A 27,611-nucleotide genomic window follows, 5' to 3' on the forward strand; every position below is an offset into this window, starting at 1 on the left:
CCCGCTTTCTCTTTCTTTTTGGTCCACCATTTCCAAGTCCCCGCTCTCCTTCTCCCTGTCTTCAGCTCTGACGCCTTCTCTTCGTTCTCCTTTTCCTCAGACTTCGGGGGGAGGCGTGTCGGACTGGGGGCCGCCATCGACCCTCACCACTGCAGACAGAAAAGCGAGAAGGAATAAGTCACGATGACAGGTGATTCCTGGTTGATATTTAAATCAGCCATGGTTCATTTTTTAACCTTTTTCATATTCACAAAGTAAGAGGAGGAAAATCCTATGATTAAGGTGAATCCTTTCTGATTCATGGGCCAAGGTTTTTCGTTTAAATTCCCTCCCTATCCGCCGAAACGCCCACATACTGTAAGCCCTCCTGCATGGAAAAAAACTCTAAAAGCCCCTGATAATCGCACTTTTCCCTGCAGGGGGCCCTGTGGTGTCACTCACTCATCCCGAACCTGTTAAACCGGAGTCATTAGCCGGATGAGGATGGGAGACAAATACTCTCTTTTCCCACAAACCTCTTAACCTGCTGTCAATTGTGGGAAGCCATGGTGATGCCTCGGGAATGTAGAGGCGTTCCTGAGAGGACCTCCGAGTCCGGTGGGTGTATTCTCGTCTTTATAAATGCATCCTTGTGCCAGGGAAGTGTCGTACAAGAGGGTTTATTTTAAAGCTTCAAAAGAGGGGGAAGTCTTTTGTCTGCCTATAGCGTCATCCCCTCCCCTTGTTTTCACTCCCTTTCCTTTCTAAAAACTAATAATTCTCAACATATTTTAGTGATATAAGATACACTTGGACAGCCATGCCGTGCTTCTCTGTTCACCGCTTTTATCCGCATTGATTCTGTCCAGTGACGGCCGAAATGCATGGCACTCTTCTCTCTTCCTTCCTGTTTAAACAGACACTCTACAGGCATCATCAGTGACAATGAGCAGGGAGACATTGATGATGGCCAGCGCAAAGCCATCTGTAACGCAGACACACACACACACCCCCACAGTGGCTCGCACCTACGCTTCTACCTCAGTGCAGCTGGCTCCAAACTGGCATCACAGCTCATTTTTGGAGGCAGCGTTTGATAATGACGGCCACATGGCTGTCCGATGTTTTATGGAGTCCAACCTCATTCCAGGAATCAATACAAGCTGTCTTTCAGCAAAACCAGTTTTCAATCTTTTCTGAAATGTGAACTCTAAATCTTGGCAGGACCTTGTATGACTGGTCCGCCGTCTTTCTTTAATCAGCACATACAGGCAATCCTGATTGGACCCTTAGATGTGATAAAGCGTTAAAAATGTGGAGAAATTTGAGATGGCTTCACGATAATCAAAAGAACTCCCAGGAAAACATCGGGACTGTTTCACTAATTTGAAACAAACTTCTTGTTTCCATGTTGCTTGCTGAACTGATGTCTCTCTGAGGGCAGTGGTTCATTGCATAACTTATTTTATTAGTTTTTCATTTAAATCCTCAGTTGAACCTCTTGTTAGTCAATAGATCCCTGGGCAGAGACATGTAAAAGCCCCTTCCGTACAGTCATTTTGCACCTTTTCAGGTTGCATGTTCGATGCTTAAAAATGCACAATGTTTAACTTCTATTAAAACAGAACAGCTGGTCAGAGCCGGCCAGCTCTGTAGGAGAGAGTCAGGTTCAGAGCCAGATCTTCAGGAGGAATAAACACCCAGAGTCACACCAGACTTTGCTCTTATTTGACACTGTTTACCGACAGGAGGAGAGCTCAGTGATTACTTTTTGGATTTATCTTCATTCCCCTTTATCAACCTAAGTGTAGCAGCGGTCCACAGAAGTCACCTCTGTTATCTTTAATGTCGCCTTCCGACTACAGATGGACAGGAAATTCTACTTTCCTGCACAGATGACATTACAGGGAGAAGAGGGGGAAGATGAAGACAGAGAACTCAGGTGAGTGCTGAATTCAGTTAGAGGTTGACCTTAATTCAAACACTCACACATGCACCCTCGGCGTGTGACGTTGCTTGCTAGCTTGTGTAGTAAAGTAGTCTGACTGTTTGGGGCAAAATAAACACAAATGATACCGCATCAGATTGTTCATTTTCATGGTTCTTCAGATTTCACGGGAATGTTTGTTTTGTTGTTTGCAAGGGTTTTTTTTGTTTTATGCGCTCCATATTTCTTGTCACAAAGCTCTGTGGGACCCTTGAGCCTTAAAAAAGGGTGTGCGCACCGGATACCGGTTCGAAAGAAGAACAAATCATCACCTCGCAAACTGATATTGCCTGTGACTAACGTTGCAGTCATCGAATAATGGTGGGAATACTTCCACATAGACAAGTTTAATTGAAACTCCTTCATGTGGGAGAATGACAACACATTATGAGTCATCCATTTTGCTGTTATTGAATTTGCATCACGTTATTACTGTAATCTGCTGCAGGATGATGTTACACGCTCAAAGTTGTGCGGTTCAGCTGCTGCAGTTCCCTCGGGCTCACACACAGGATCACAAACGTTCAGCAAAACTACGCTGCGACCCCTCGATAGTTGTTGAATAATTGCCGCAATAAAGGGCTTATTTTGATCATTATTTCCCTTTGGCCTTCAGTTGAAGGTCTACCAGTCTACTGATTGTACTCTTTAATCTGTTGAATATCAATTTGCCGACTGCTGCACAAATTGCAATTGTTCTTCTGGACCAGCGTTTCGCCTTGACGCCACTTTGTGCGGACTGTGAGGTCAAACACAGGACAGAGATTCAGGAATGGGCGATGTGAGAGAGGGCTTAAGAGTTTTGTTAAAATTTTAAACACATGATTTGGAGGAGGGGGAGGCGGGCAGGCAGCAAAAGAGATTGTGTTGGGGAGGTGCTGCACAGATAGTCGTTTCCTTTTAATGGAGATGAGCGGAACGAAACGAGGCCGAGCATCCCTCACGTAGCAGCTCTCGCCCCTCACCGGTGACTCATGCAGGGAATACCTTTCTCTGATTGTTGTCAGTCAAAACACGGGACACTTTCATTGCTCTATTTCCCCCTTTAAAGGCTTATTTGACTTGTTTTGACTGGAGGTGTTCCCATTATTTCAGCCGCCAGTAAAATATGGTTCATTGGAAACAGGAAACCCCCTGCGATTATCGTGGATTTATGGCGCATATTCTCACCCTCTCGTGTATTTTAACAAACCCAGTAGGCTGTGGAGGAACCAGCCGCCCCCAGCACGAGAGCTTTTGCTTGCTTTTTTTAATGGCTTCCGCACCCGCAGTCAGCGCTAATGCCAATTAGCAGGTGCTAAACGCTGATGCCGGATCGGGTTTTGAAAGGCAGCTCGAGTGGGCCTGGGTCCCATCTCGTAACACCTGCTAATGAGCCAATCAGTTAAAGAGGCGACGGGGTTAGCGGGACAGCCATCTTCTCAATGAACCAATGCCGAGCCGTTCCTCCAAAAGAAATTCCTTCCTTTCTTCGACATGCAGCAGGCTTTGCATTTGTTGAGCGGAAGAATGGAAGGGACTCCAACAAAACACAAAAACAAAATGAGCTTTTTCCCAAGCCTCATTAGAATGTAATGGCTATCCCAGAGAAGACACAGTGGTGGGGGATTGTTTTTCGAGGGAGGATTTATCAGCTGTGTGGTTTGTTAGCGCATTATCGTCCCTGTATAACCAATTTTAAGGCTTATTTGCAATAATACTAAGAAGGAAACATATGAGATCCTTAGAGAGAAAAAGTTTGGGGGGGGGGGGGCATGAATGACTGAATGAATAACAAGATCATGACTGAACACGAGACATCTTCTGCAGGTAAAAAGCCTCTCCGCTTTTTGAGTATAGATCGGGTGAGAATGCTGGTTTCATCTCTTTAATGTGAGTGCTATTTGAGTATAAAGGGAAGGCAGACTGCTCCACAGAGGTCACATCTCATCCTGCAGCACTTCCCTCTATTTTTTTTCCCGAGCCGTTTAAAGGTTATCCTATTTTTGCTGCCACTTTGTGCAGATTCCTCGCCGTGTGCAACGAGCCTCGTTTTTGTGCGTCAGTACCCAGCGGCGAGTCAAAGCCTCACATCCCATCGGTACATTTTGAGAGTTGAAAGTCGACAAACGGAAAAAAATCCCGTTAAAATAACAGCACATTGATCAAACTTACAGGTATTCTCTTTGTTACGGCTTACTCCTCTGTGCTGTAGACCTCGTCTGTTGTCTAGAAAACTGAGTCAAACCCACTCACGCATTCTGGGCTCATAAATACTTGATAGAGCATCAAATTTGTATTAATCCGTGGCTAAAAAGAGTCCCCAAGAAACACACATTTCCTCTGCTTTGAGTCACACTCGCAAAAAAACCATGCCCATTATTTTTTAGAAGCTTTGTAGCACTGTTTTAAAAGACCCAACAAAATGTTTCTCACCTGTTTTAAAAGACTTATTCCTTAAGTTGGAACCAGTGAACGTAGGGTTCATTTACAAAACATACCTGTTATTATTGATTACAAGAGAAAGGAAAATGTGCAAACTACTGTACACGCTGCCCAGTCATGGACTCAACACTCCCTCGGAGCACCAGACTGAAAGGAGTAAATTAAGCTCCTGGTAAATTGCTTTATAATAGATCAGTAGAGTGCCTAATGTTGTCGTTATCTCTCCAAGCCAGATATGATCTACTGAGTTAATCTCACAAAACCTTTTAGGTTTCGTCCAGCTTGCAAGTCCACACATGTAAGTCGTTCCAACAGGCGTAAATTCAAACTACTTCATGTTTCAGGCGGAGACAAATACAGATAGAGGAGTAGTAAGAGTAGTAAAGGCAAAGATAGATCAATCAGATGCAGTTACATACTTTGCTTATACAACACAAGTCTTACATGTGCTGTAAAAAAAGAAACTGTGTCATATGTCTGTCAGCACTGAATAGTTTATCCTCACTCTGATGCTATTCCTAAACATTTGTTATCAGGAGGCATACAGCCGAACTAATACATGAAGCACTGAATCAAATCTATATATCAACTTGCCTCACAGTCCTGCTGCTGCTGCTGCAGGGCCTCAAAATCAATATTTTCTACATTCCTGGAGTCTAATACATCATCAGTGCATATAAGATTTGGCCTCACCTATCTGTTCTTGGCAGCGAGGTGTTTGTCCCGCGCCGAGGTGATATATTGTTTTTGATCTCGACCGCAAAAAAAAATTTTCTATCTGTGCTGTGAGATAAAAGGTTCGCACAGTGCTGGGAAAAACCACCGCACATGTTCGAGCAGAGTATCTTGATGTAATCGACAGTGACTGTCTCTGGCAGCTAGCATGCCAGGGTGTGAAGCAGGACAGGTTCTGACTTGGATGAGTGGCTCAGAGTTTAAAGCTGTAGGTTAAGACGGATCAAATATTCATATCTGACAGATGTTAGACGCAAATAGGTTAATGGGAATTCAGGTGTTCTTAAACCAGCTCCCTATATGTACATATTTTGTTGTGTTGATTCATGTGAATCTGTCCTGTAGATCACTTGGCTGCAACGTAATCCTCTGGGGCAACTGTGACAGTCAAAGTACGTCCACTAAAAAGTGCTTATTTTGAGGTTGATCTCTAAGTATCTGACAGCATTACGGAACCAGTTGCTAAGAAAATAACATCTGTCAAATGATAAAATCGTTTTTGTAACTAGAAGTGTCTCACTCAAGATGATGTCTGGCTCTGAAACCTCATGACGTGAGTTGCTATAGCTGTTGCCTCATCTAGAGCGTCCGAATCAGTAAAATATACAGACGCGACTCTGGAAATAAATACTCCGAGCTCTTCTGTCCAACTGTGACTCACCTTTCCCCAATCGTATTCCTACAACAACTCATCTCTCGCAAGATTTTAGTCCAGCCCTGTTGCTACTGGCAAAACCTTTCGTAGGTTTTAATCACTAACGCATTTTAATACTAGAATTCCCCATTACCGCATCTCATGGTTTGGCTAACTGATGCTAGGACTCGCCCGTATGACGAAGCTGATCATCATCATCATCGTTAAGTCCTAGTCGTAGTTTCTAATTTTTTGTCCTTTGTTTATCACAATAAGATATCCAGTGTAATATATCCATAAAAAATGATGGCAGAAATTCCATCTGACAAACTGAAAAAAGGCTGTTTCCGATTTTACAATATAACTCCTTCAATACCTGATGCACTACAACTGCATTTGACTGTCGCCCTTCCTGGTTCCGTCCTGAAAAAAATGTGCATACTTCCATTTAATAAGAGTGAGTTTTACGCGTACCTATCTGTTCCTGTGAGTGTGAGGGCTGAGCCTGGACTTCAGCCTGGGCCTGCTGCTGCTGCTGCTGCTGCTCCTGCAGACTCTGACTGTCCACCGAGATACCGCTGTCGCTGTGCAGCTTCTCTCCCTCCGGCGTCACCATCTGGTTGTTTGTAGCTGCGCGGTTATTAGCTGCCTGCTTGTTCTGCTTGCAGCTATTCCACCTGTGGAGAAGGGGCATGTTAAAGGAAGATAAGGATCCGCTCGATGTAATACCTGATTTATAGACGTTTGGATTTCACAGCAGTTACGGGCTATGAAGCAAAACAGAAAATGGATGTCAGATATTCAGAGGACGTGTAGTGGTAAAAAAAAAAAAAATCTCAGTGGGTAAGCGATTTCCTAAACTGAATCACATCTTTTGTCTTTTCTAAAACCAAAAAACACAAGAGGATTAAGAAATAGAGTCTGATTCCTACAAATAATGTTTTGATCCCATTTGATCTGTGCCAAGAATTACACATATGTTTTTGAATTTAAAGACAATTTTGTCGCCAAGACCACCTTGGCTGTCAACTTAGCACAGATAACACTATTAAATGGGCATATTGACAGCTGCAGTTAGCAAAAGGAAGAGTTAGCCAGTTGAGCTTGTGAGCTAGCTAATGTGTTGGACCAGCCCTACGAGTTCTGAGTTGTGTGTTTTGATCAGCCACTTACGCAATGAAACAAGTCTGTCTGCTCTGATAAAAGCTGCAATTGTTAACATGTCCAGCTAATTAGCTTAACAGCCATAGTGACCAGGTGCTTCCAAAATAGCTGCTTACTTAGTTAGCAGAACAAAATGGCAGCGTGACTTTCAAATACTAGGACTAACTTGCTCTGCAAGACAATGTTTTTTTCTGTTATTTCCATGATTATCTTGTAGCCTGAGAAAAGCACCGTTGCCCAAGTCTGTTAGCACAATATCATGACACCTATTTAGCATATAAGACTTTTTATAACAAGCTTTTTTAAGTTGAGACAGCATTTTTCAAACAGCACTTGGAGCCAACGTTAGCTTAATTAGCTGGCTGGCTACAACAGCATTTGAGATCATGGCAAACTGAATATGTGCTACATATTTGCCAATGAATACAATAAAAACTTAAAGAAGATCCTCATAAAACATTCAGAAAGCAAGGAGATAGAAGAACTCGCAAATGAACGACTTTAATATTCATGATGTGTTGAGTGCTACAGTTAACACTTCCAAGTGTTGACATATAACATATTGTGTGTTGAAGGAGTCAGTTCATGGTTGACGATAAGCACACGAGGAGCTCTACGCAGATGTGTGCGTGACTCTGCTGATAAATCTGGCACTTGAATTTCCCCTGGTCGGCACTCTTCAAACAATCAATGCCTCTAATGAGCTTGTTTACTTGTTTCAAATGTGTTGTTCCTGAGTCTCGTATGAGGGCTTGCATGTGTGGTTGCGTGTCCTCGCTAATGTGTTTGTGCGTGTGCGTAACCTCTGTAAGGAATTATGTGTTGGGACCTTTTTGTAAAAACTCATTGTGGTACTGAGTGATTCTCTAGAACTGGGTCAAAAACCTCTTTTAACCATAGCAGGCCTGAATATTTTACAAGCGACCTTACCATCATGTTTTAGCCCGGGGCCACATCTGTCACTTTACCCAACACCACCCACTAGACCATCATCTCCATCACCCTCTTTGTCCTAGATTATCGTGGCCGAGGTGCAAAACCCAATTGTGATAATGTCTTTAACCGAGAAGCAGCTTTCACACGATTCCTTTTCTAGTAACTGACCTTTTAAAAACGATGTAGGCCACCAGGCCCACCACCACGGCGGCCAGGATGGAGCAGTAGATGGGAATGAGGTTTTCGTTGAGGCCGTGACCGAGGAAGCGAGGAGAGCCGGAGCTGGACGTGGTCGTCTCTCCTGGCAACGGGCTCTCTGAGCCCTCAGGGAGGAAGTAATTGGTGAAGGAGGGTGGAGTCATATCAAACATGGGAGTGAAATATGTTGGGAGGAGAGGATCTGTATGGGAGAAAAAATGAGGATCTGTGAGAAAAGAAACACAACTAGAAACGCCTGAGACAGAAACCAAACAATTAGTCTGCGGCCATGCTAGCGGCTCTGTGAGGCTGTGATCACAATATAACAAAATTTGGATAGATAAGTTTCACATCATGATAATAACATCAACATGTCGCCCAACCCTGTTTTATGGAAGTTCATCCAATAGCTCAAAACCTCAGACGTCATCCTCGTGCCCTGGCTAGAGGAAACATTAGTGGATCGCTAAAGTTCTTCAGATTCATCTTCGGGGCATCGTGACGCTAGCATGGCTGATAGAAAATCCTATCTTGACGAGACACTTCCATGTCTAATCTCTGAGAGCTTGTTTTCTGGGACGTAGTCACAAGGTCCCCAACCAGATGTCTGATACACTGCACACATGTGGCAGCTGTTTCTGATAGACAGATGGGGTTCTGGCTGAGTTGCTGTGCGCAGAATGAAAAGAAATGTTCTTCAGTGAGGGGGGCGAATATCTGTCACCCACCAGCCCGCCCCACACCAAGCCTCGGTCTTGCACACCAGGTCTCTTTTCACCACGTCCCCGTCTATGAGATCTCTGCTCATTGCATGACATTAAGGCCATATGGACGTATGTAGAACAAAGTCGGGGGCTTTAGGGAGGTCATCACTTTGAGTGTAGCCTTTGCTGAGGCCAGAGAGGCAGGAAGGCTCTGTGCTACTGGATGGGTCTGGTTTCTATCATAGCACAGCCTGGAGAGAAGAGTCATTTTCATAAATTGTCCTGTTTCTTCCTTCTTTTGTGAGCCCCATTAATGATTCAGTGTAATTCTCCATATTGCAGCAGCAGCGTGCCCACGATGACGGGCATAGCTTGTCCTGACAACACAGTTCATCCATCAAATGTCTCCTACAGCCCCGTCACATTATGCTTCTGTTTGTAGAGAAAGGGGCTGTGCTGCAGTGATCGTCAGACGGCGGAGAAGCTCAGAGAGTTGCCTGCACATAATTCCCTCCCTCAGGGTACAGTACAGAAGGCTGAGGAGAGGGCCCGTCCAGCCAAAAAAAAAAAAAAAAACTCCTCTGAGTGCAGCAGCCTGGTGGGGATGGAGAGTGTGCAGCCTGGTTCAGATCTGAGCCTGTAATTCCCAGCAGAACCCTGGACTGCTCCTCATTAGCTTGGTCCTGGCACTCACAGGATTAACCCCGCAGAGACCCCTGAGGCTGGGGATGCTCCATCCCAAATACTTCAGGGGTCGTCCTAGTTTACAATTGTTCTGTCTTTGATGGTTACACCCAACATGGTGATTACACTGACAGAAATCAGATGGCTAACCGGGAGTCATGTATTCTAACTTGAACACTCACAGAAAATGCCATTATATTTTGATCGCAAAACACATGAAAATAAACGGTAATGGTCTCAATGTTTTGTCTTTCGCAAGTGACCGTGGGATAATGCCCTTCGAGGTGTCCGTAATCTTGAATTCCTGCTAAACGGACACCTTGCATTATGCTTTACTTACTGTATCCGAATGTCTCACATTATCTGTACATTTTCTCTTTTACTTTATTTGTCCTGGGTTGGAGACATCCACCTCTTAGATTTGGGCCTTTACCCCAGCTCACTGGAGGAGAATGAAGGTTCATTTGTGCTGCTCGCAGCGTTGAAAAATTACATTTTAAAAATTCAACAGCAGTGAGTCTTTCCAGAAACAATGTTCCTTGTGACTGTGGATAATCCGCAGAGCTCGCTGTCCATCACAGTTTCCATCGGAGCTACGAACCGAGGAACCAGTCCGTATGAATAGTCCGTAGCTCTCTGTGGATCATTTGGAGTAGCAGGGGATGTTGTTGATTAAATGATGTGATAGAACAGCACAAATGTGTCTATGACAAATTTGCCTACAGGGACAAGAAAGTATATAGTTCCCCAAAAATATAATAAGCAATTTTGTGAGTGAACACTGATTAACTGATCGGTTCGACCAGTGTTGTAGTCAAGAATAAAAACCAGACATCCAGTGGACCATCAGAAAGGCTAAAGGCTGTCCACACATATATTCTCTTTTCTCTGACATGGCAGATAGTCAAGTTTCTCCTCATTGATCTGTTGCATAATTTACGCAGGGTTACTCGCTCTAATAGTCCGCTGGGACCTTGATGGGCAACTTATGTGGACATATTAGAATAAAAACTTCTGTTGGTCGTTATGAGTCCACATTGGTCTGTCTGTCTGTCTGCATGGTGATGATGGGGCATTCCTGTCTCCCGCGGGAGGGGGATTAGTTTACTGAAATGGAAGAAAATATCTTTCGCGGGCAGAAGAAACATAGCACATGTGCGTGCCATACTTAGAAACACAGAAATAATGCAGAGGCCTATTTAAAGCCGCGCTATTGATTCGGATCCCTCTAAAAGGAGGGAGCGTTCTGGGTGTGTGTGTGCGCGTTACAAGCGTTTCTTGACCTTTGCTGGGATGTAGTCAGGTTTCCTCAGCCCCGCCATACATCATCCGGCTAATGCAGGGCCGGCTAATGGTATTAGCAATGCAACACGAGCTCGCAAATGGAATAAATTGTGAATGGAAGGTGTGAAAGTGAGCGAAAGCGTGCCGTCGGTCCGGCTTTATATACGGTCTGTCAGAGAAGCTGTAATCTTTACGGCATTTCCTTTCAGTCGTCCGGCACTGCTACTGTAAGAGCCATATCTTTGATGCAATCAGTGTTCTCTCCGTGCAGACGAACACATGCAGCAGTCGCACCTCACGACTCTCTGCAAATTGTCTTTCTCACTCCGAGCTGAAATGACAGCTCCCCCGGGAGTCTGCTTCACATAACACTGACTCAACACAGAGCGGCTCCAGCTTAAGTACAGTATACTACATCTTTATCGTAACTCCCACCCATTTCTCTCTATTTCTCTGGAACACGCATGGCTGTGGACCAAAATGATAAACCTGGTGCTCCAGAGGCTGCATACCTCTGCTTGGAACAAGAATGGGCGCTTAAAGGCAGCGGCGGCGGCGGTGGAGCTTTAACAATTTCATTTTTGGCTTTGTGGGTTTAAAACACTCATGAAACAAATAAAAGTAGCCCGGGATTCTTATGAGCGCGGGGCTGTGTGCGCAGGGAGATGTGTTTATTAGCGGGGTGTGGACGAGAGGGGGGAGAGAAAAAAAAAAAAAAGATTTAATTTTTATGAGCCATCGAGGTCTTTATGGTGAAGTTAACCCCGGGGTCCTGTGCTGAGGTTGGCGTCTCGGCCGCTGCCAGCTCGGGGTGGAGATGAGCAGCTATCAGGCGCAGCACATGCACAATGACCTCTTTATCAGCCCCCGAACACTCTCCCTCTGTCTCAGCCCGGCCTCTATCTCAATCTGTGTTTGTGGCCTGGCGCGCACACATCCATCAAGCACACACGTACCGCGGGTAATTCAAGTGAGCGCTCTGTCTTCTGTGTCGGGAGGGGTTAATAGGAAGAGCGGAGGGGAGGGCAGACAGAGAGGCAGAGTGTTAGAGGGGAGCGGGGAGGGGGCGCAGATGAACAGAGACGCTGCTGTAAAGTGCTCTGATTAGCAGGAGTAATTATACTGCGGCGGTGAAGGCGCTGAATGCACGCTGGCCACCTTCCACCGCCCGGCGAGCCCCGCCACTCGAGGGCCACTGTGGGAAGAGATAGAGCAGAAGGAGGAGGGGAGTGAGGGAGAAAGAGTGATGAGCGGGGCTAATAAAGAGGAGAAGAAGTCTGCTTTTATCTGTTTTTCTAATCTTACCCTCCCCTTGTTTCTCGAGGACAAACACTCCAATCGTCACTTCACGTTTAATGCAGATCTCCTCCACCGGAGGCTGAGCAGGAAGGGACCTTCGATAAAAAGACGCGGGAGTCGTTTCGAATCTCGGATCAAAGACCTTTGCACATGTCCAGAGTTTAATGAAAAACGTAGAAAGTTAAAGGGCACTCGGCCAGGAGGAAGAGCGTGCACGTGCCTGCGTTAGGCTGCTATCAGCGGTATTGATTTTAGAATGCTCGCGCGGGTGTTTGTGTGTCGGAAGCTTGAGTGTGTGCGTGTGTGTGTGTGTGTGTTTCCTGCAGTCGAGTGTGGGTGCTCATAGAGGTCATTCAGCGAAACCTGAGCACGAGCAGCAGAAATCCCAGGACTCATATCGACCACTCACCGTAGAATACCAGCACAGCACATATGCTGCAGCTCTCTCTGTCTGTTTTCATCTCTATTTCCCCCCCTCCCTCTCTCTCTCTCTGTCCCTGTCATTGTATCGTGTAATTGACACTTGGTGACAGCTGGATATGAGCCGGGGACTTAGGGGCTTGAAAATACCCCCCTAACATATATATATATATATATATATATATATATATATATACATACATATATATATATATATATATATATATATATTTTAACCCACGTGAAAGCAAAGAGAGCGACAGCAGGGCAGGAATTAAAAAAATATTTCTTCTCACAGACGGGATGAGAGTCCCAGTGAGCCGGCATCCTGTTTTCTGCAGAAAACATATCTGCATGCAGAGTCATCGTAGACCACCTCGGAGGGGCCAGGAAACATCATCACCGCCACATGTGACTGTTACCCACAGGCTCAGCGGTGCTGCGTGACAGGGCTCTCCTTTCAAACAGACGTCCCACAAGGTCACTTATCGTGCCATCTCCAGTCGCTGCCGTCGCCGCCGTTATGAAACTATTACTCAGGACAAGGCGGGTCAAAGGTGAGAACGGCTGCATGGGTGGGCACTGGAGGGGCGGCGAAAGGCTTCATTGTGGTCTACTGTGCATCAGACATGCGGAGAATACAGTAGATACGGTGTGTTTCAGGGTCACGGCGTGCAGTTTGTTTTGACGGCTGTCAGTTCGGCCATATTAAAGCCTCACAGCGGCTCTGTCTGAGTAAATCGTGGTGAGACACACGTGGAATCTGGACAACAGCCCTTTCTAGCTTCTCGCCACGTGGGATTTGATATGCGCATGACTCCCACAGACTCCTCCAAATGAGTCTGGGATGTTTCTCTTCTCGTGTCCTTGTTTCTATTTTGCATTACAGAAGAAAATCAATTTGGCGTAGCTCTGATCTTAGCTCCAGCTGGCACAGATGTGGACACTGGCTCGTACTCCGCAGGGGAAGAAGGATGGAAGATAACAAATATAATAATCTCTCTGTTTCTGTTGCTGTAAACAAAGGCTCTTCTGCCACGTCAGCAGCTGCGTGGCAGAAAAGTAGCCACAGTGGTCCTATGAGCTAAATGCTCACATGAGGCTAATTTTTTAACTCCTGAAAGTCGTATTGTCTAAGCTGACAGTAATGGCGTGCTCACACGCTAATTGGCTAAAAGTACAGATGAGGCTTACGGGTTAGGGTTTTCTTTTGGTAACAGTTGCTAACTTGTTCCTCTTTGTGCCGTTAGCAGTTAGGGTTAGGGTAACTCGCCATTTTTGGTAGAAATGGGGATTAAACGCCAATACACAGCTAGCGGAAAGGGCAGGACAATGCAGACTGAAATCATAGGGCCAAAAGCTAGCTTCATCACAACAGTCTACATCCAGCAAGTCCGACTCGTCTCGTCAGAAACCAAAGTACTGGACCAATTCAACTTTTGCCACTTCAGCACCAATTATTGGTGCTAGATTAAATGTTAGGATCACCTAAATTATTAGTGGTCATCCTGACTGCGTGTACCAAATTCACCTCTACACCACAAATGTCAAACTCACAGTGGCATCAGGGGAATCATGGGATCACCAGTGTCAGAGGGATTCATCGTCACCATCTGGGCAAAATGTCATGGCTGTGCATCCAATAATTGTTCCGATATCGCAGGGTAGACCGACCGACAGACTGACATTAGAACCACACCGCTCATTAGAAAGAACATAGCCTTCTTGCCTCTTCGTGCCATCTTCCTGTTGTAAATAAATCTGTCAGATTTCTTAATAAAAGTGACCCGGTGGCACGCAATTTAGCCGAGCCAGGCAGAGGTCACTGTTGAACGGCCTTCTTTTGTGTTGGATGGAAATGATTGATTGATGAAAAAATAATCAAAATGTAGTCGATTGGATGCGTTTTGGTGCTTGCGGAGGTAAAGTTCATAAAGTCGTCTATGTTATTAGCCCTTCTCTGACCTCATCTACCTTTTCTGCTCTTATCCTATCCCCAGTTTATTTCTCCACTGCCCGTCATCGCTCTAAGAGTTTATTAAAAGAGGACTTTACACCCTCCATGCAGTGCTGCCGCATCAACAAGGTGTATCTGACTACTTTAACATAGTAAATCGAAAAGCCTGCCAGCGTCTGAGGCCGTGTCAAACGTGCCAGCCTCACAAAAGGAAATATTACCACTCGGAGCTAAATCCCAACATTCAGATCAAAAGCCGTCATTAAACTGTTCATTTGAAAATTCTAATGCACACAGGAGATCGATGAAAAGGCCCTGCATTACTGTAGCAAGTGCCCCTGCTATTAAGTGCTTTCTTAGACGCATTTAATCACTCCACAACGTAAGTGCCTCTTTGGTCAAAGTTTGCATTAAAATAACCCGAGTGGAAGGAAAAGAGCATTTCCCTGAAACAGACAGCGACCACAAACTTCATCTGAGTGCTGAGGACGGCGAGCTCACTCCACAGTCCTCGCCGTTCTGATAATGCTTTAATGACCGATAGCTGATTTCTATCAAGGAAACTAAAAGCAAAGCCATCTCAGGCATTTGACCTCCCAGATTTGAGCTCTGCTGCTCCCCTGATGAGCTCGATTTCATGCCTCATCCGGCCGGAGAAAATTTACAGCTTCCTTAGTTACAAGCTGCCTCCACTCTGCTCCTCGCAGTCCGCCCTCTGCTTTGTGGGAGAGTAGGCTATTCATTGACCCTGTAGTAGTCTTTGACCTTTTTTATGCTCACACTTTTCAACCTCCTGCCATTTAAAGACCGGGTCAGCGACAATCTCTGACTGTGATCGAGACGTATGTGATGGCCACACAAATAGCGCATTCACACTTTTCAAACCCATAGTCTGTCCGAAATAGTGGATATATTGGTACACTTGTTTTCCCGTTGTTTGGGCTACTTTTCACATGTAAAAAAAAAACATTAAAAGGAACCTAAATACATCCCAAAAAGCCACGTGAGAATGTTCATTTGGTTAGACGTCAAAGCAGGCACAGGACGAATACCAGACTGCAGAGCGCGGCTTGTAGATGCACCTGAGTATGATTATGTGTCCATATTTCTTGAACAAACAGTGCGAAGGGGGGAAATGAACCAGAGAGTCTGATGCAACCGGAACAACCAACACAGCTATGCAAACAACCCAAGTAAACGGGGTTTGTTTGTAGCACGACTTTGGGATATTTGTGATTTTAGCATGATTTACAAAAGCTAAACCACATTTATTTGATCCATGTGCTGACTGTGGCAAACCGTAAAGGAAATGATCTTTTAGAAGTTCAATTGGTAACCTGACGTGACATCTTCAAATGATTATTTCTGTTCAACCAGCTGTTTAAAAACAAAATAACAGCTCTAGATTTCCCCTACACGATGAGTCTACATACAACGCTGAGGATACCAAAACTGTCCAACGAATGATTTACCTGTCCAGTCGTAACTCTTTGTTTGTTGGCAGTTGGTCTGAAACGAAACGGACCAAAGCTAAAACACGGATGTATCTCTTCTCTTTACTTCCGGACCAAGTTACCTGGAGTGAAGGTGTGATAGTGACCTGTGCATGTGGTGGACTTACTGTGGCAGACAGAGTCACTGGTCGGCGTGCACTCAGCAACCAACGTCTCGATGTCGTCTTCACAGATGGTGCAGGGCAGGCAGGGGTCGAGGGAGCTCTCTCGGTCAGAGTAGGTATCGTCCTCACACTCCTCACACACCGTGTCGTGATTGTGTTCGCAGTGCGCGTACACGCCCTGACCTGCCGGGCACACCGTACATGGCGTGCACTGGCCTGACACGGTGTCGAAGTAATGGTTGTAGTTGCAAAAGCAGACAGCGTTGTTGGAGTCGGTGCAGGGCATTTCCATCCGCATGAGTCCGGTGCACTCGGTGCAGGGCTGACACTGCTCCGTCAGACTGTAGCTCTCTGAGAAGGTCTCACCTGCAGACAGGAGGACAGGTCGAAGGAGACGAGACAGAAAAGCGAGAGCGGGGGGGGGAAACGGGAGAAGGGGCAAAGAGTAGAAGGAGGTTAGAAGATGGTGGGAGCAAGAAAATAAGAGGAGATAAACAGGAGGATAAACAGTGAGTCTAATGACATTAATCATGTTTACTGCACATTCATTAGAAGGGAGGACACATTGATCCGCCGGGCTCTTAGTGATTTGTGCTCCGGGACAAGAAAGGTGCTCTTGTTGGGGAGCGAGTCAAAAGCTGCTGTGCTCATTACGATATCGATCCCAGTGTGTTTGTGCTGCGCCGAGTAAACTGCTTTAATCTGAGAGTGAGGTGCAGGTGCATCGACACCCTCACACTGATGAAGAGATGATGAAAAAAAGCTGTGTTTGAACGCGAACAGGCGATCACTTGGGGCATATTTAAAGGCTTTAGAGGGATTTAACGAGTCATTCTGTCAGAGGGGCTTTTACTTCTTTCTTTTACGTTTTTTTTATCTAATTTACTTCATTACTTCCTACCCAAAAGTTCTGATGAGTAAAACATGAATTAAACAGAATTTTAAAAATGTGATGATCCTTCTGCGACGCTGCTTTGGACCTGGACGCGTGTCACTCAGCAAAATTGACTCACAAATCAATGCATTTTAAAGAACAACTCCGCTGCATTAAATTGATTTTTTTCAGCGAGAGAGATAGCAGACTACGGTGTCGAACATAATGAGCTAAAAGCTGTGCTGACTAATTGCCTGCTGCTTTTCAATTACTTCAAACATTTCGGATTTGCTCTCAGGAACGCTTCCATCAGGAGGATTCGGCAGAGAGTTCATCACTGAGGAAGTGATGACCTCAAATTAGCTTGTTCGTACACTGAGAGTTCCTAGGGGCACAAAGTAATCTATTAATATTGCATGGTTATATAGAATTATTTTCAGATATAATTGGACGCCTGCTGAATTATGCATACAGAGAGAGAGGAGGGCCGTCTGTAAGTGTGTGTGTGTGTGTGTGTGTGTTTCGTACGAGTGTGTTTTAGTGGTTGAATTAGATGGGAGTGGAGTAGGGCGGCTGAAACAAAAAAAAAAGCTCAGACTCGCAGCTTCACTGTTCTCCAAATCCCATTTTACTTTTTTTTTGTGCTGTACTTAACACCAGAGGTCACCTTGCGAGAGCTGCGGTTCAGACAGAAGCGACACAATGGCCCCTTTTTTCCGACATGCACTGGCTCGACTCGACTCAGTTGACTCTGCATATCAGCGAGAGAGCTGCCCACATGACGTCACATCTTTAACTGATGACGTGCTTGTCTTGAGATGATAACGCACCCCCTTTAATGCTATTAACTGCAGCGAGGAGGAAATCTTGTCGGTGGCCAGCTACTTTTCGTGGATTTTCAGGCTGCAATAACAATTTTTTCTCAGCGTTTATGAAAAACAGAGATGAAGCGATGGATTCTAGAAGAGGAAGGAATGATGAGTCCATGTGAAATCCCTCTGTCTGTCTGAAACGCTCTGTTTTAGCTCCTGTCTCTTTAAGGCTCCACCTACTTTAAACCCAGTCTGTTCTGATTGGTCAGCTCCGACACGCCTGAGCCAGAACCGCTCACCGTGTTTTCAGCTTGCGGTAAACTTCACTTCTACTGTGAAAATAGGCATTAATTATGCAAATACATAACCTGGTGATGACTTGTGATGTCAAGAAGTCACAGACTTCTCCTAACGAGGCATTTCAGGAGCAGTGTTTTCTGTGGGAGAAAAGAGCTCCAGTTGATATGGAGTTTGGTCTTTTTAACTTTAAAGACCTTTTACATGCAAAATAACACACGGAAGGAGAGGAAAGGAACACTAAAACAGAAAATGGTCGTATGTACATCATATTGTCTGATCTAGTGTCTTCCTTAGGAATGAGCGCCATTGTCCAAAAAACGCTGAGCAGTTTACTCAACGCCACATATAAACAGCAGTACAGGGCTGGCGGAGTGCAGCAGGAAGTTTAGCATCCATCCATCCAGAACAAACACTTCGCACAATGAGATTATGAGACAAGAATGCATGACCACACAGCTTTGTAAACTCTGAAATCAACACCAGAGGCTGCATGTTTCACTCTCGACAAAAAATGAAGCACGCAGCAAGTGAACACTTTTTAAAACTCCCCTCAGTGGTTAAATGCTCCATACAGTGATATTAATCTTCGAGACTGGGTGTGACTGTAAACAGAGCCACATGGATGTGTGGGACTCTTGCGCAACTCTTATCTGCATATGCATATGTCTGAGTGTGTGTGTGTGTGTGTGTGTGTGTGTGTGTGTGTTTTCTTGAGAAGTGCTTAGTGGGTGTCGCGTTGAGCAACAGCATATTGTCGGTGTGAAAAAGGCCCTTCAGCAATGTCCCGGCGCTGGCTTTGCTCTGTAAGTAAACACTGGCACAGACTGAAGCTCTAAACACCTTGTAAACAGCCGCACCGCTACGCAGCCGTGAGATGAAGGCTGTCACATTATACGAGCGGGCGGAGCAGACGGAGGTAATGATTCAGAGACAGGTAGGGAGGGAGGCGGAAAGAGTGATCGGGCAGGAGTGTGTCGCTTGATTCACTTGAGGGAAGCTCTGAGGGTGGTCTCGTAAGTCCGGCCTGAGTCCTGAGAACATGATAGAGGGATCAAAGTGTTGACGGCTGGAAGGGGAAGCGTGAGCGGAAATGAGGTTGAAGTTTCCTTCTTGGGGTGACAAACACACAATCAGATCTTTCCTTGATCTATCTGTCATAACCCTTCGCTCTCATTACCGTCCCGAGGCAGGAGCATTGGGAAGAGAGCGACACTGACTGAGCGATCCAGAGCCCGACGAGTAACAGACCTCTGAGCTGAACGATCATTTGAATTTGTGAGCTCGAAGCCCTTGTTTTTCTTTGCAGTCAGGCTCAACCGGGAAAAGCTCTCCTCATTCATTTCAATTATCCCACAGCGGCGCAGGCTTCCCCGCTAATTTTAACTCGCATGCATGAGCCCCCTTCTCCACTCCTTGTGTGTAAACACACCTAAACGCGACCAGATGCACTGGAGGAAGTGTGCATGTGTGTAGTCTTTTGGGAGCTAAAAAAAGAAAGTTAAAAAGGCCATCAGGAATCAGCTGGAGAGTGTCCTCTTTAATAAAATATGATCTTTAGTCTAATTGTCCCCACTTGAGCGATGATCGGAGCATCTCTAAAGTCGTTTTTTTTTTTTTCATGTCCGGCAGTAAAAAGGAACATTGCTAAAGGGAGGCGTGGCTGTGTACCGCGGGGGGGATGATGCACTTAAAATGTGCCACATCAGCCCGTGAAGACCCCCCTCCAAACACTGCCCCATTAGTGTCATCAATAATGTAGCTCTGGATGGCCTTGAAACTGCCCGATGATCTCCACAATCAGCACTTTAGGTGTAAGCTTTTAGCGAGGGTGGTGGCGTGTCCGGGTCCACGTTTCAGTGAAGAGACACCGTTTTCCCCCTGACCTTTCGCTGACTGTGGATAAATTACCCAACGTTTGAAACGCTGCGAGACAGATTTATTTGCGTTTTAGACCATGAAACATTTTTGTGTGTAATTATCGCCCCGCTTCATTGGTCCACTTAGCTTCCCCTCCTGATTTGAAACAGGTGTTCAACGCTTTTATTAAAAGGGACCAACGGAGGTGAGCTATAATTTAACAATCAACAGTTTGTCTTGCATCCCGTGCTTTTTTTTTCAAGCCGTGCTAAGGTGAAGAAGCTTCCTACACTGCCACAGAGGGAAAACAAATCTCCATTTCCCCTCTCCTCATCCCTCGTGATCCAGCGTTGGAAGCGACTCTCGATGCTCTTGTTTCAGCCTCCACCAGACGAGGCTGTGATTCCACTTTCCTCCCTCCTTCAAATCCCCAGTGAGCCGCGGTTCCAGTCGGCCAGCGGGGCTCTCCTTAAACGCTACGTTGACTCCTGTGCCATTTGTTTTTTTCTTCTTTTTCTCTCTCAGATCTTCAGTGGGTTTGCAGAGCAGGTTTTTCTGAATGGTTCACTAAGTGAGGCCGGTCTCGTCTCCCACGACAGCAGAGAAAAGTGGAGGAGACTGATAAATATTTCAGGGCTGCTGACGCTGGCAGTCGTCCCAAGTCGGGATCGGGAGGCCGTGAAGGTGGGGGGGGTGCACTGACAGGAAGTGGGGTCATGGTAACTAAAGATTCACCCATATTTACCATGAAACAGGAAATGCATGTGTTGAATTTGACTCTTCAATTATTCATTTCTGCACTTAAGAAAAAATGTATTTATAGCTGTAGTTCTTCCAGGTGAGCTCAGTGTTTTTCCATATAAATCCCAGCTCAGCCTTATTTTAGCGCTGCGTGCTCCCTTGAGCCTCGGGTACGTTAAGATTTTATCCGGCGAAACGAGAAACAATATTGAGACCGATGAAAATGCATCCACGCCGGAAATTAAGCGCAACCTCCCGGGGTATTTGAGCTTAATCGTCGAGTGTTTATCAGCGGTGAATACAGTTCCCGTGCTGCTGAGCTGAGATAATTGTTCGCTGTTAGACGCACAATAGGCTTTTCAATATGGTTTAATTAGCTGGATCAAATGAGTAAAGATGCACTGATGTAACAGTATGCATGATGAATGAGCAGATCGTGCCCTTTGGTGCCTGGCTCTCTAATACCATTTTATCTGCTAATACAGACGATGAGTCATACTGTAGCAACAGGGAGGAGGGGGGGATGCTGCGTGAGGAAGAGAGGAGACACGACAAGAGTTGGTGGGATTCACTCGGGCGGAGGGGCGAGCGAGGAGAAAAATAAATACTCATCAGAAGTGCAGTCCTGAGGGCCTGGCCCACATTAAAGCGGTTATACCATCCTCGCATTGTCTGCCACTGTTTACGGCAGCAATATGAAGAGGAACCTGACGTCAAACCCAAGATAAAGTCCAGACGCTCGTGGAGCTGCGATGTGCTCCTCTGCAGACTCCAGACACCAGTACTCCACTCAGCCTGCTTCCTGCGCCAACGTTTGATGGCGACTATTAATTACCCCGCTCCTTCGCTCCTCACCTACGTCACCAGAAGTCAAATTTAGTTCTCTTAATTTCTTTTATTTCATTGCGCACGAAAACCCTTTTTTTTTTTTGCAATTTCACGCTCCACCTTTTGTCACGTTGACTTTGTTTGACGGAGAGAAACTGACTCACGGTACCTTTATGCTTTTTTTTTGTTGTTTTTTTGCCCTGTGGCACTGTCGCGCTCGCCATGTGTAGAATTGGCTCCCTGCCCCCGTACCCATTGCTGCAGCTCTTGAGTTTCCTCGAGGCGGAGAATCAAAAACTTCAAAAGGAGGGTGAAATTAGCCAGACTTGAGGTTTTCTTAACAACACAACACAACACAACACAACACAACACGGAGATTAGCATCTGTCGAGCAACGGAGTTCCACGAGTTCGAGGATAATCAAGGAGGATCGGTTCTCTCCTCAACCAGAGTGCTCCTCCAGAATCTAATAATTTCAGTCCTTGTTTGCATCCACCGTTTTGCCGGCGTTGACACGCGTCGTCTTGATGAATTAATGCAATCAGTCAGTGTTCGACAGATGGTTTCTGGTGTGCGTCGCTCTGTCACTGCCACAATGAGCATGTGAATGTGCTTTTTAAAAGGTAACGCTGCAGAGTGCGATGTAATCCTCAGCTCCTCCTGAACTCTGCAGCGGTTGCTTGTGACCTATACTTCGGCGGTTACTTAGCACCCTGACATCTTTAAAGGGCAAAAAGAGCTGCAGGAGCGTGACGCAGAAAGACCCCCCCCCCCCACCCCGAATCAAGGGCAACACATTAGTTTGCAGCATTGCCTCTTCTTCTTCTTCTTCCTCCTCTTCTTCCTCTTCCTCTTCCTCTTCTCCTTCTTCTCCGTGATGTTGCGGTGTTGGCACCCCTCCCAGCTCTGGTCTGTAGATCGAGTGCTAATGGTTCACAGCCTGAGCCGAGCTGCAACACATTTGGACCCACTTACACCATCAAACATGCGGAGCCCTGCCTTATTTCTCAGGAAAATTGATAAAGGCAAAGCAGACACTTCATACAAATGAGGAAATTGGACAGTGGGAGTTTGTTTTGGCTTTAGCGTCCTTTCTGTTTGGAGTTCAGCGCCCGCGCTACCATTAAAAGCACCCAAATTGAAGTGAATTTATAAATAAGGATGATGTAAGTGCGGAGACGCTGCACTAATCGGGGGTTGGGAGTGTGTGTAATGCGGATGATGACATGGAGTTTGCAGCTGTGCATCACTCACATGTGTTTATACTGTATTTGATTGTCTCCAGATTGATCTTAATCCTCTTACATTTGACAGGAAGTGGATTTTTTTGTCATTTTTGCAAAGTTTTAGCATCCTAGTGTTGAAGCCTTTTCCAACGCATTAAATAAAAACACATTTCGACCTGATGGAGAACAGATTGAAGGCAGCAGGAACCACGTCTGAACCGCCAAGGATGAAAAGTTTGGTTTGTTGGCATTTGTTACGCTTGTAGAAAAACCTGTTGTTCAGCGTTCTGAACACCACAAACGGAGAGGGCAGTGGAAACTTTCTAGACGGTAATCTCAAAACCTCAGAGCATAAAACTGATGTAAGGAAATGGAAAATGTTTTGCCTCCTAATTCTAATATGGGACCTGTTATAAGTTGTAACATGCCAAGTATTAAGCCCAAAATCTTGCCTGTCCGTATGAAAAGTGGGAAACAGAGGTGATAACATTTTACTTATTTCCAAAATAGATGATCTTGTTTCCAAGATTTTTACTCAGCGAGGTTTCTACTGTTTTATACTCTTACGCTAAAGTGTGGATAACAAAATACGTATTTTGAGCTGACAATGAGGTTAAAGAACTTGAGTGTGTTATGTCCCGCTCAATGTAAAAGATCTTGAAAGGCTTAAAGGAGCTAAAACAGAGTAGAGCCGCAGAACTGGACAGCATGACAAAACTGATGTGTTTCCTTCGAATGATTTTGGCAAAGAAACTATAATGTCACATTGCGACTATTTAAATAACATATTATACCAGTTGTTACTCATGGATACACATGGATTGTGTTCCAGACACTTTACAGGCCTGTTTAAGAGGGAATCCTATGGCATTTTTCATTAACTGGCAACCCAGAAGCTGTTTTTTTATTCTCTGACCTGTAAAGCATCACTTCATGATTTATAAACTTTTTATTAAGTCGTTTGCTGCGAGGGTTAGATGATAAAAACAATATAAAATGTCTACTCACTGTCCAAACACTGGGCACAGACGGTCTGCGTGGCGCCACATTTCTTCACCACTCCCTCTCCAGGTGGACACTCCCGGCAGCACTCTCCGCTGGAGGTGTACTGGCCGGTCTCACAGGGGAGCTCCACGGCCCGCTCCGTCTTCGACGCCGACGCTAAGGCCACCTGGCACACCGGGACAGCAGGAGAGTACATGAGACAGAGAGCAAACTTTCACACATGCACAAACACACACACACACATTTGCAGTGCCGCTGTGACTCGAACATACACAGCAAAACAAATTGATGAAAATTGCTGCCAGGTGTCTAACCTGTTCCTTAAATCCAAGCACTATCGGGATTCATCATAAATCATGTTGTCTCCATCTACATTAGACACACTTTGAAAGGGGCAGTCGTCTAAACTGCCCTAATAGCTCCCCTGAAGGCACATCAGCTCTAATAGTAAACTCATGACACGCTCCAGTCGAGGCAGTAACCATAAAATCATGTGTGCACGACATTATACACATGCCTCTCCTAATTAGCGTCTAAAGGTGAGACAGGCTGTGAACATCTACCTCTGCTTCTGACCTGCGCTGACACACATACACACACACACACACAGAGCGACACACACACACACACCCTTTCTTCTATACTTGTGAGGAATTTGTGCATTCGTTACAACCTAATTCCTGACTTTTCTGATGTTTAAATCCACACCTGAGCCTAAATCTAAGTGGAACTGTAAGCCTAAATGATAACAGAAAATCTTAAAGGGTCGCATGTTGTATAAAGTAACATTGTCCACATCTTTTTTGATTATAAAGTAGGGCTAGGCGCTACATAAAATCTGTGAAAAAATCGAAGCGCTCGATCCAAACAGTTTGTATTCAGAAACTCTTTATTCAAACGAGCCGTCGGGACTTCCCCCAGTTTGTGATGTCACAACTATACAGTCACCGCCCTCACAAGGCTGTGGTTGCAAAACCACCAACAGAGCTGACACAGAAACAAAGTGATCTGCTCAGGCCTGTGAGAGCTGGCCAATCAGAGCAGACTTGGCTTTTGAGGAGGGAAAATTATGAAAAAAATACTTTGTTTTTGATCATTAAAGGGTGTGAACATACGGCAATAACTCACAGCAATACAAAGAACACAACCGATACGTAGTTTTTGTGGCCGATGGCGATATAAGGTAGCAAGAAATCCCGATATTGATTGATTGGCTTGTAAGCACACATCTTTTGTCAGACAACAATATGTTATAGGGGCATGATATTTTATAGTTTAACAATAAACGTTATTATCTCAGATGACATAAGTGCACTGAAACAATAAACCTTGCCCAGAATCTAATACTTAGAAATGACCCCAAGCATCGTTATCTCTACGGTGTTCTTTCATAAAGGCCAATATCGTCGACGTATACACTTATATATCAGTCCGGCTCTCAAAGTAGTGACGACTTGACCTATCCTAACTTTAGTCTAAATAGTACAACTTAATGTTTTAATTTGTAGGGACTTTCTTCACTCTCACTTCTGAGGTAATCAAGTTGTTCGGGAGTCTGACTCCTACTTTGCATGTCAATCACATGTTTTTATCTTGCAGCTACTGTATTGTTAATTACTCTGCCGCATGTTTTCATTTCTGCCCGACACTTAAGTAATAACATAACATTAGATGGTCAGATCATTCACAGTTTGCTCCTCCCTCGTCCCCTCTAATCGCTCTAATCTACTCCAGTTATCTCCCTCACCCTTCTTCCTCTTGTTGCATTTTCTCGGTCCTCTCTGATCGCAGAGCCACTGGCGAAAGAACTGAGGCTTGTTCCACTGGTTTTTTGTATACAACAGCGTTGAATTAAAAAAAGGAATTTGTGCGCTGACGTTTCAGAACAAAGAAAATCATTCTACTGAAACACTTTCATGTCCTGTGGCTTTTATTATGCAACGACAGAAAAACACTCATTTCCACTTTGATTCACATTTGCTGAGGCGTCAATTCAATCTTGTCTGTCTGTCCTCCCCCCGCGTCCGTCGCTCCCCTCCCCTCCCTCCCCCCCCTCTCCTCTTCGCCGTCCCTGCTTTCATTCAGAAACAGATGTACTGAGCAGCAAGCTCTCACTCTCACTCTCATTTGTCCTGCTCACCACTTCCCTCCTCTCGTCCTTCCACTTTTCAGCTCTCGGTGTGGGTTTTTTTTTTTTTTTTTCCATTTTCTCCTGACTCCCTTCAACCTGTTCTCCTCGCATTTCTGCACAACTCTCCAAGCATTTTATCAGCCTTAAAGTCACGTATGTCGTCTGCAAAAGTGAACTTTGGACGCAGCCCAGAACCTCGAGAGGGTTCCCTCTCCAAACTGCAGCAGGAGGATTCATGTCCCTGACTCCTGCGCCAACTCCCTTTTCCTGTGACATCTCCCTGGAATATCACTCAGCTCAAACACAGATGAACGGCGAGATCAGCAGCAGCAGGAGGAGGCATCCACACACACACACACTCGCAAAAAACAAAAAAAAGACATACAGTGACCCAGCTGTGATATGCTTGCTTTGTATTCTCCCCCAATTTCATGGTCAATTTGTGAGTTTATTTCTAAATTTAATTCTAACCAAAGTGCACCCGACCATCGCCACCCTTCCAACCAGCTGTCATAACAGGGTGTCCCCTCACATCCAGGGCTGTTCACGTGACGACTGAGCTGTGCACGGCCCAATTAGACCAGCTGCTGTGGACATACCGGAGCCCTCCGCTCAACCATAAATCAACTTTTTTTCAACATCATCAGATCAGTGAAGAGCCTCGTCCGTGTTTACAATAAAACAGCCAAACAACACTGGATAAGAACTTAATGAATCAATTAACTTTCCTGTAAGCCGCAGCATCTTTATCTCCCTGATTTAAATGTTAATGCTGTTAAAAGTCTTGAGCCCAGGCGCCCTATCAGCTGGACACAGTGAAGCGAGGATTTTTTTTTTTTTTCCAGAAACTAATCCGAGCATGACGGTGTTAACTTTTCCTCCCTGGATGAGAACCAAGAAAGGAGGCGAGTGGAACATGCATTTTTAAATACAGCAGGGGAAAAGTGGTGCATTGGTCCTTTAATGGGACTTTTTTTTTTTCTTTTTTTTTTTAGAGGGAAACACCACAGAGCTGACACATTCTGCATTTCCCCCTGCTCATGATATCACAGGCATCATAAATGGCACGAAGAAGCTCTGTAGTCGAGAACTCAAACACAAAAGTCCTGGAAAGATTATCAGTCAGCAATATGACAGAGTGAGCTCAACTGGGGACATTAAAGGCAGCACATAGAAAACATCAGGGAAATTAAATTAACACCACAAAGTGTAAAAAGGTCTAATGGAGCAGCGTGCACACTCAGTACAGTGCAGACTACTCACCAGAGCGCACAGAATCACCAGAGGTAAGGTAGAAGTCATCATGCGTCGCCTGCTGGAGTCGCATAAAACAAATCTTGTGCGGAGAAGGCAGCGCTATGTGGAGGAGGTGGAGGAGGTGGAGGAGGAGAGCCGCTCAGCAGGAGTGCTCATTTTAATCCCAGCGATGTTTTTTTATTTTATTTGTTTTATTTTTTATTTTATTTTATCAATGAGTACGCACCATCACGCGTCGCAGCCCGGCCGGGACCCTCTGGACTGAAGTCAGATGCGACTGTCGGTGCAGCTTCAGCAGCACCACCACGCACCAGCTCACAGAGAGGAGGAGGAGGAGAAAGAAGAAGAAGAAGAAGAAGAGGAGGAGGAGACCGTCCTGTCCGGAGTGCTGCTCAGCTGCAAGTGCACTGCGGAGGAGGAGGAGGAGGAGGAGGAGGCGTGAGGAGCGAAGAAGAAGAGGAAGAAGAGGGGGCACGTCCACCCTCCGGTTTATTACCCCTGATACTCCCGCAGTGACACCATACAACCTGCTCCTCTCTCTCTCTCTCTCTCTCTCT

General features: G+C 45.4%; 1 protein-coding gene across 1 annotated transcript; it reads right to left on the reverse strand.

The window, feature by feature from the left end:
- ngfra (nerve growth factor receptor a (TNFR superfamily, member 16)) lies at nucleotides 1-27,541 on the reverse strand. The gene is made up of 6 exons (XM_030408330.1): nucleotides 27,061-27,541; nucleotides 23,670-23,832; nucleotides 16,027-16,389; nucleotides 8,028-8,259; nucleotides 6,234-6,436; nucleotides 1-149 (listed from the first exon to the last, which is right to left on the reverse strand). Exons 1-6 carry the CDS (start codon nucleotides 27,100-27,102, stop codon nucleotides 97-99), a joined length of 1,056 nt encoding a protein of 351 aa, XP_030264190.1. The 5' UTR covers nucleotides 27,103-27,541; the 3' UTR covers nucleotides 1-96.
- Between the last annotated feature and the right edge of the window lie 70 nt (nucleotides 27,542-27,611).

The sequence above is a fragment of the Sparus aurata genome, chromosome 23, assembly GCF_900880675.1.
Source record: "Sparus aurata chromosome 23, fSpaAur1.1, whole genome shotgun sequence".
Lineage (NCBI taxonomy): Eukaryota > Metazoa > Chordata > Actinopteri > Spariformes > Sparidae > Sparus > Sparus aurata.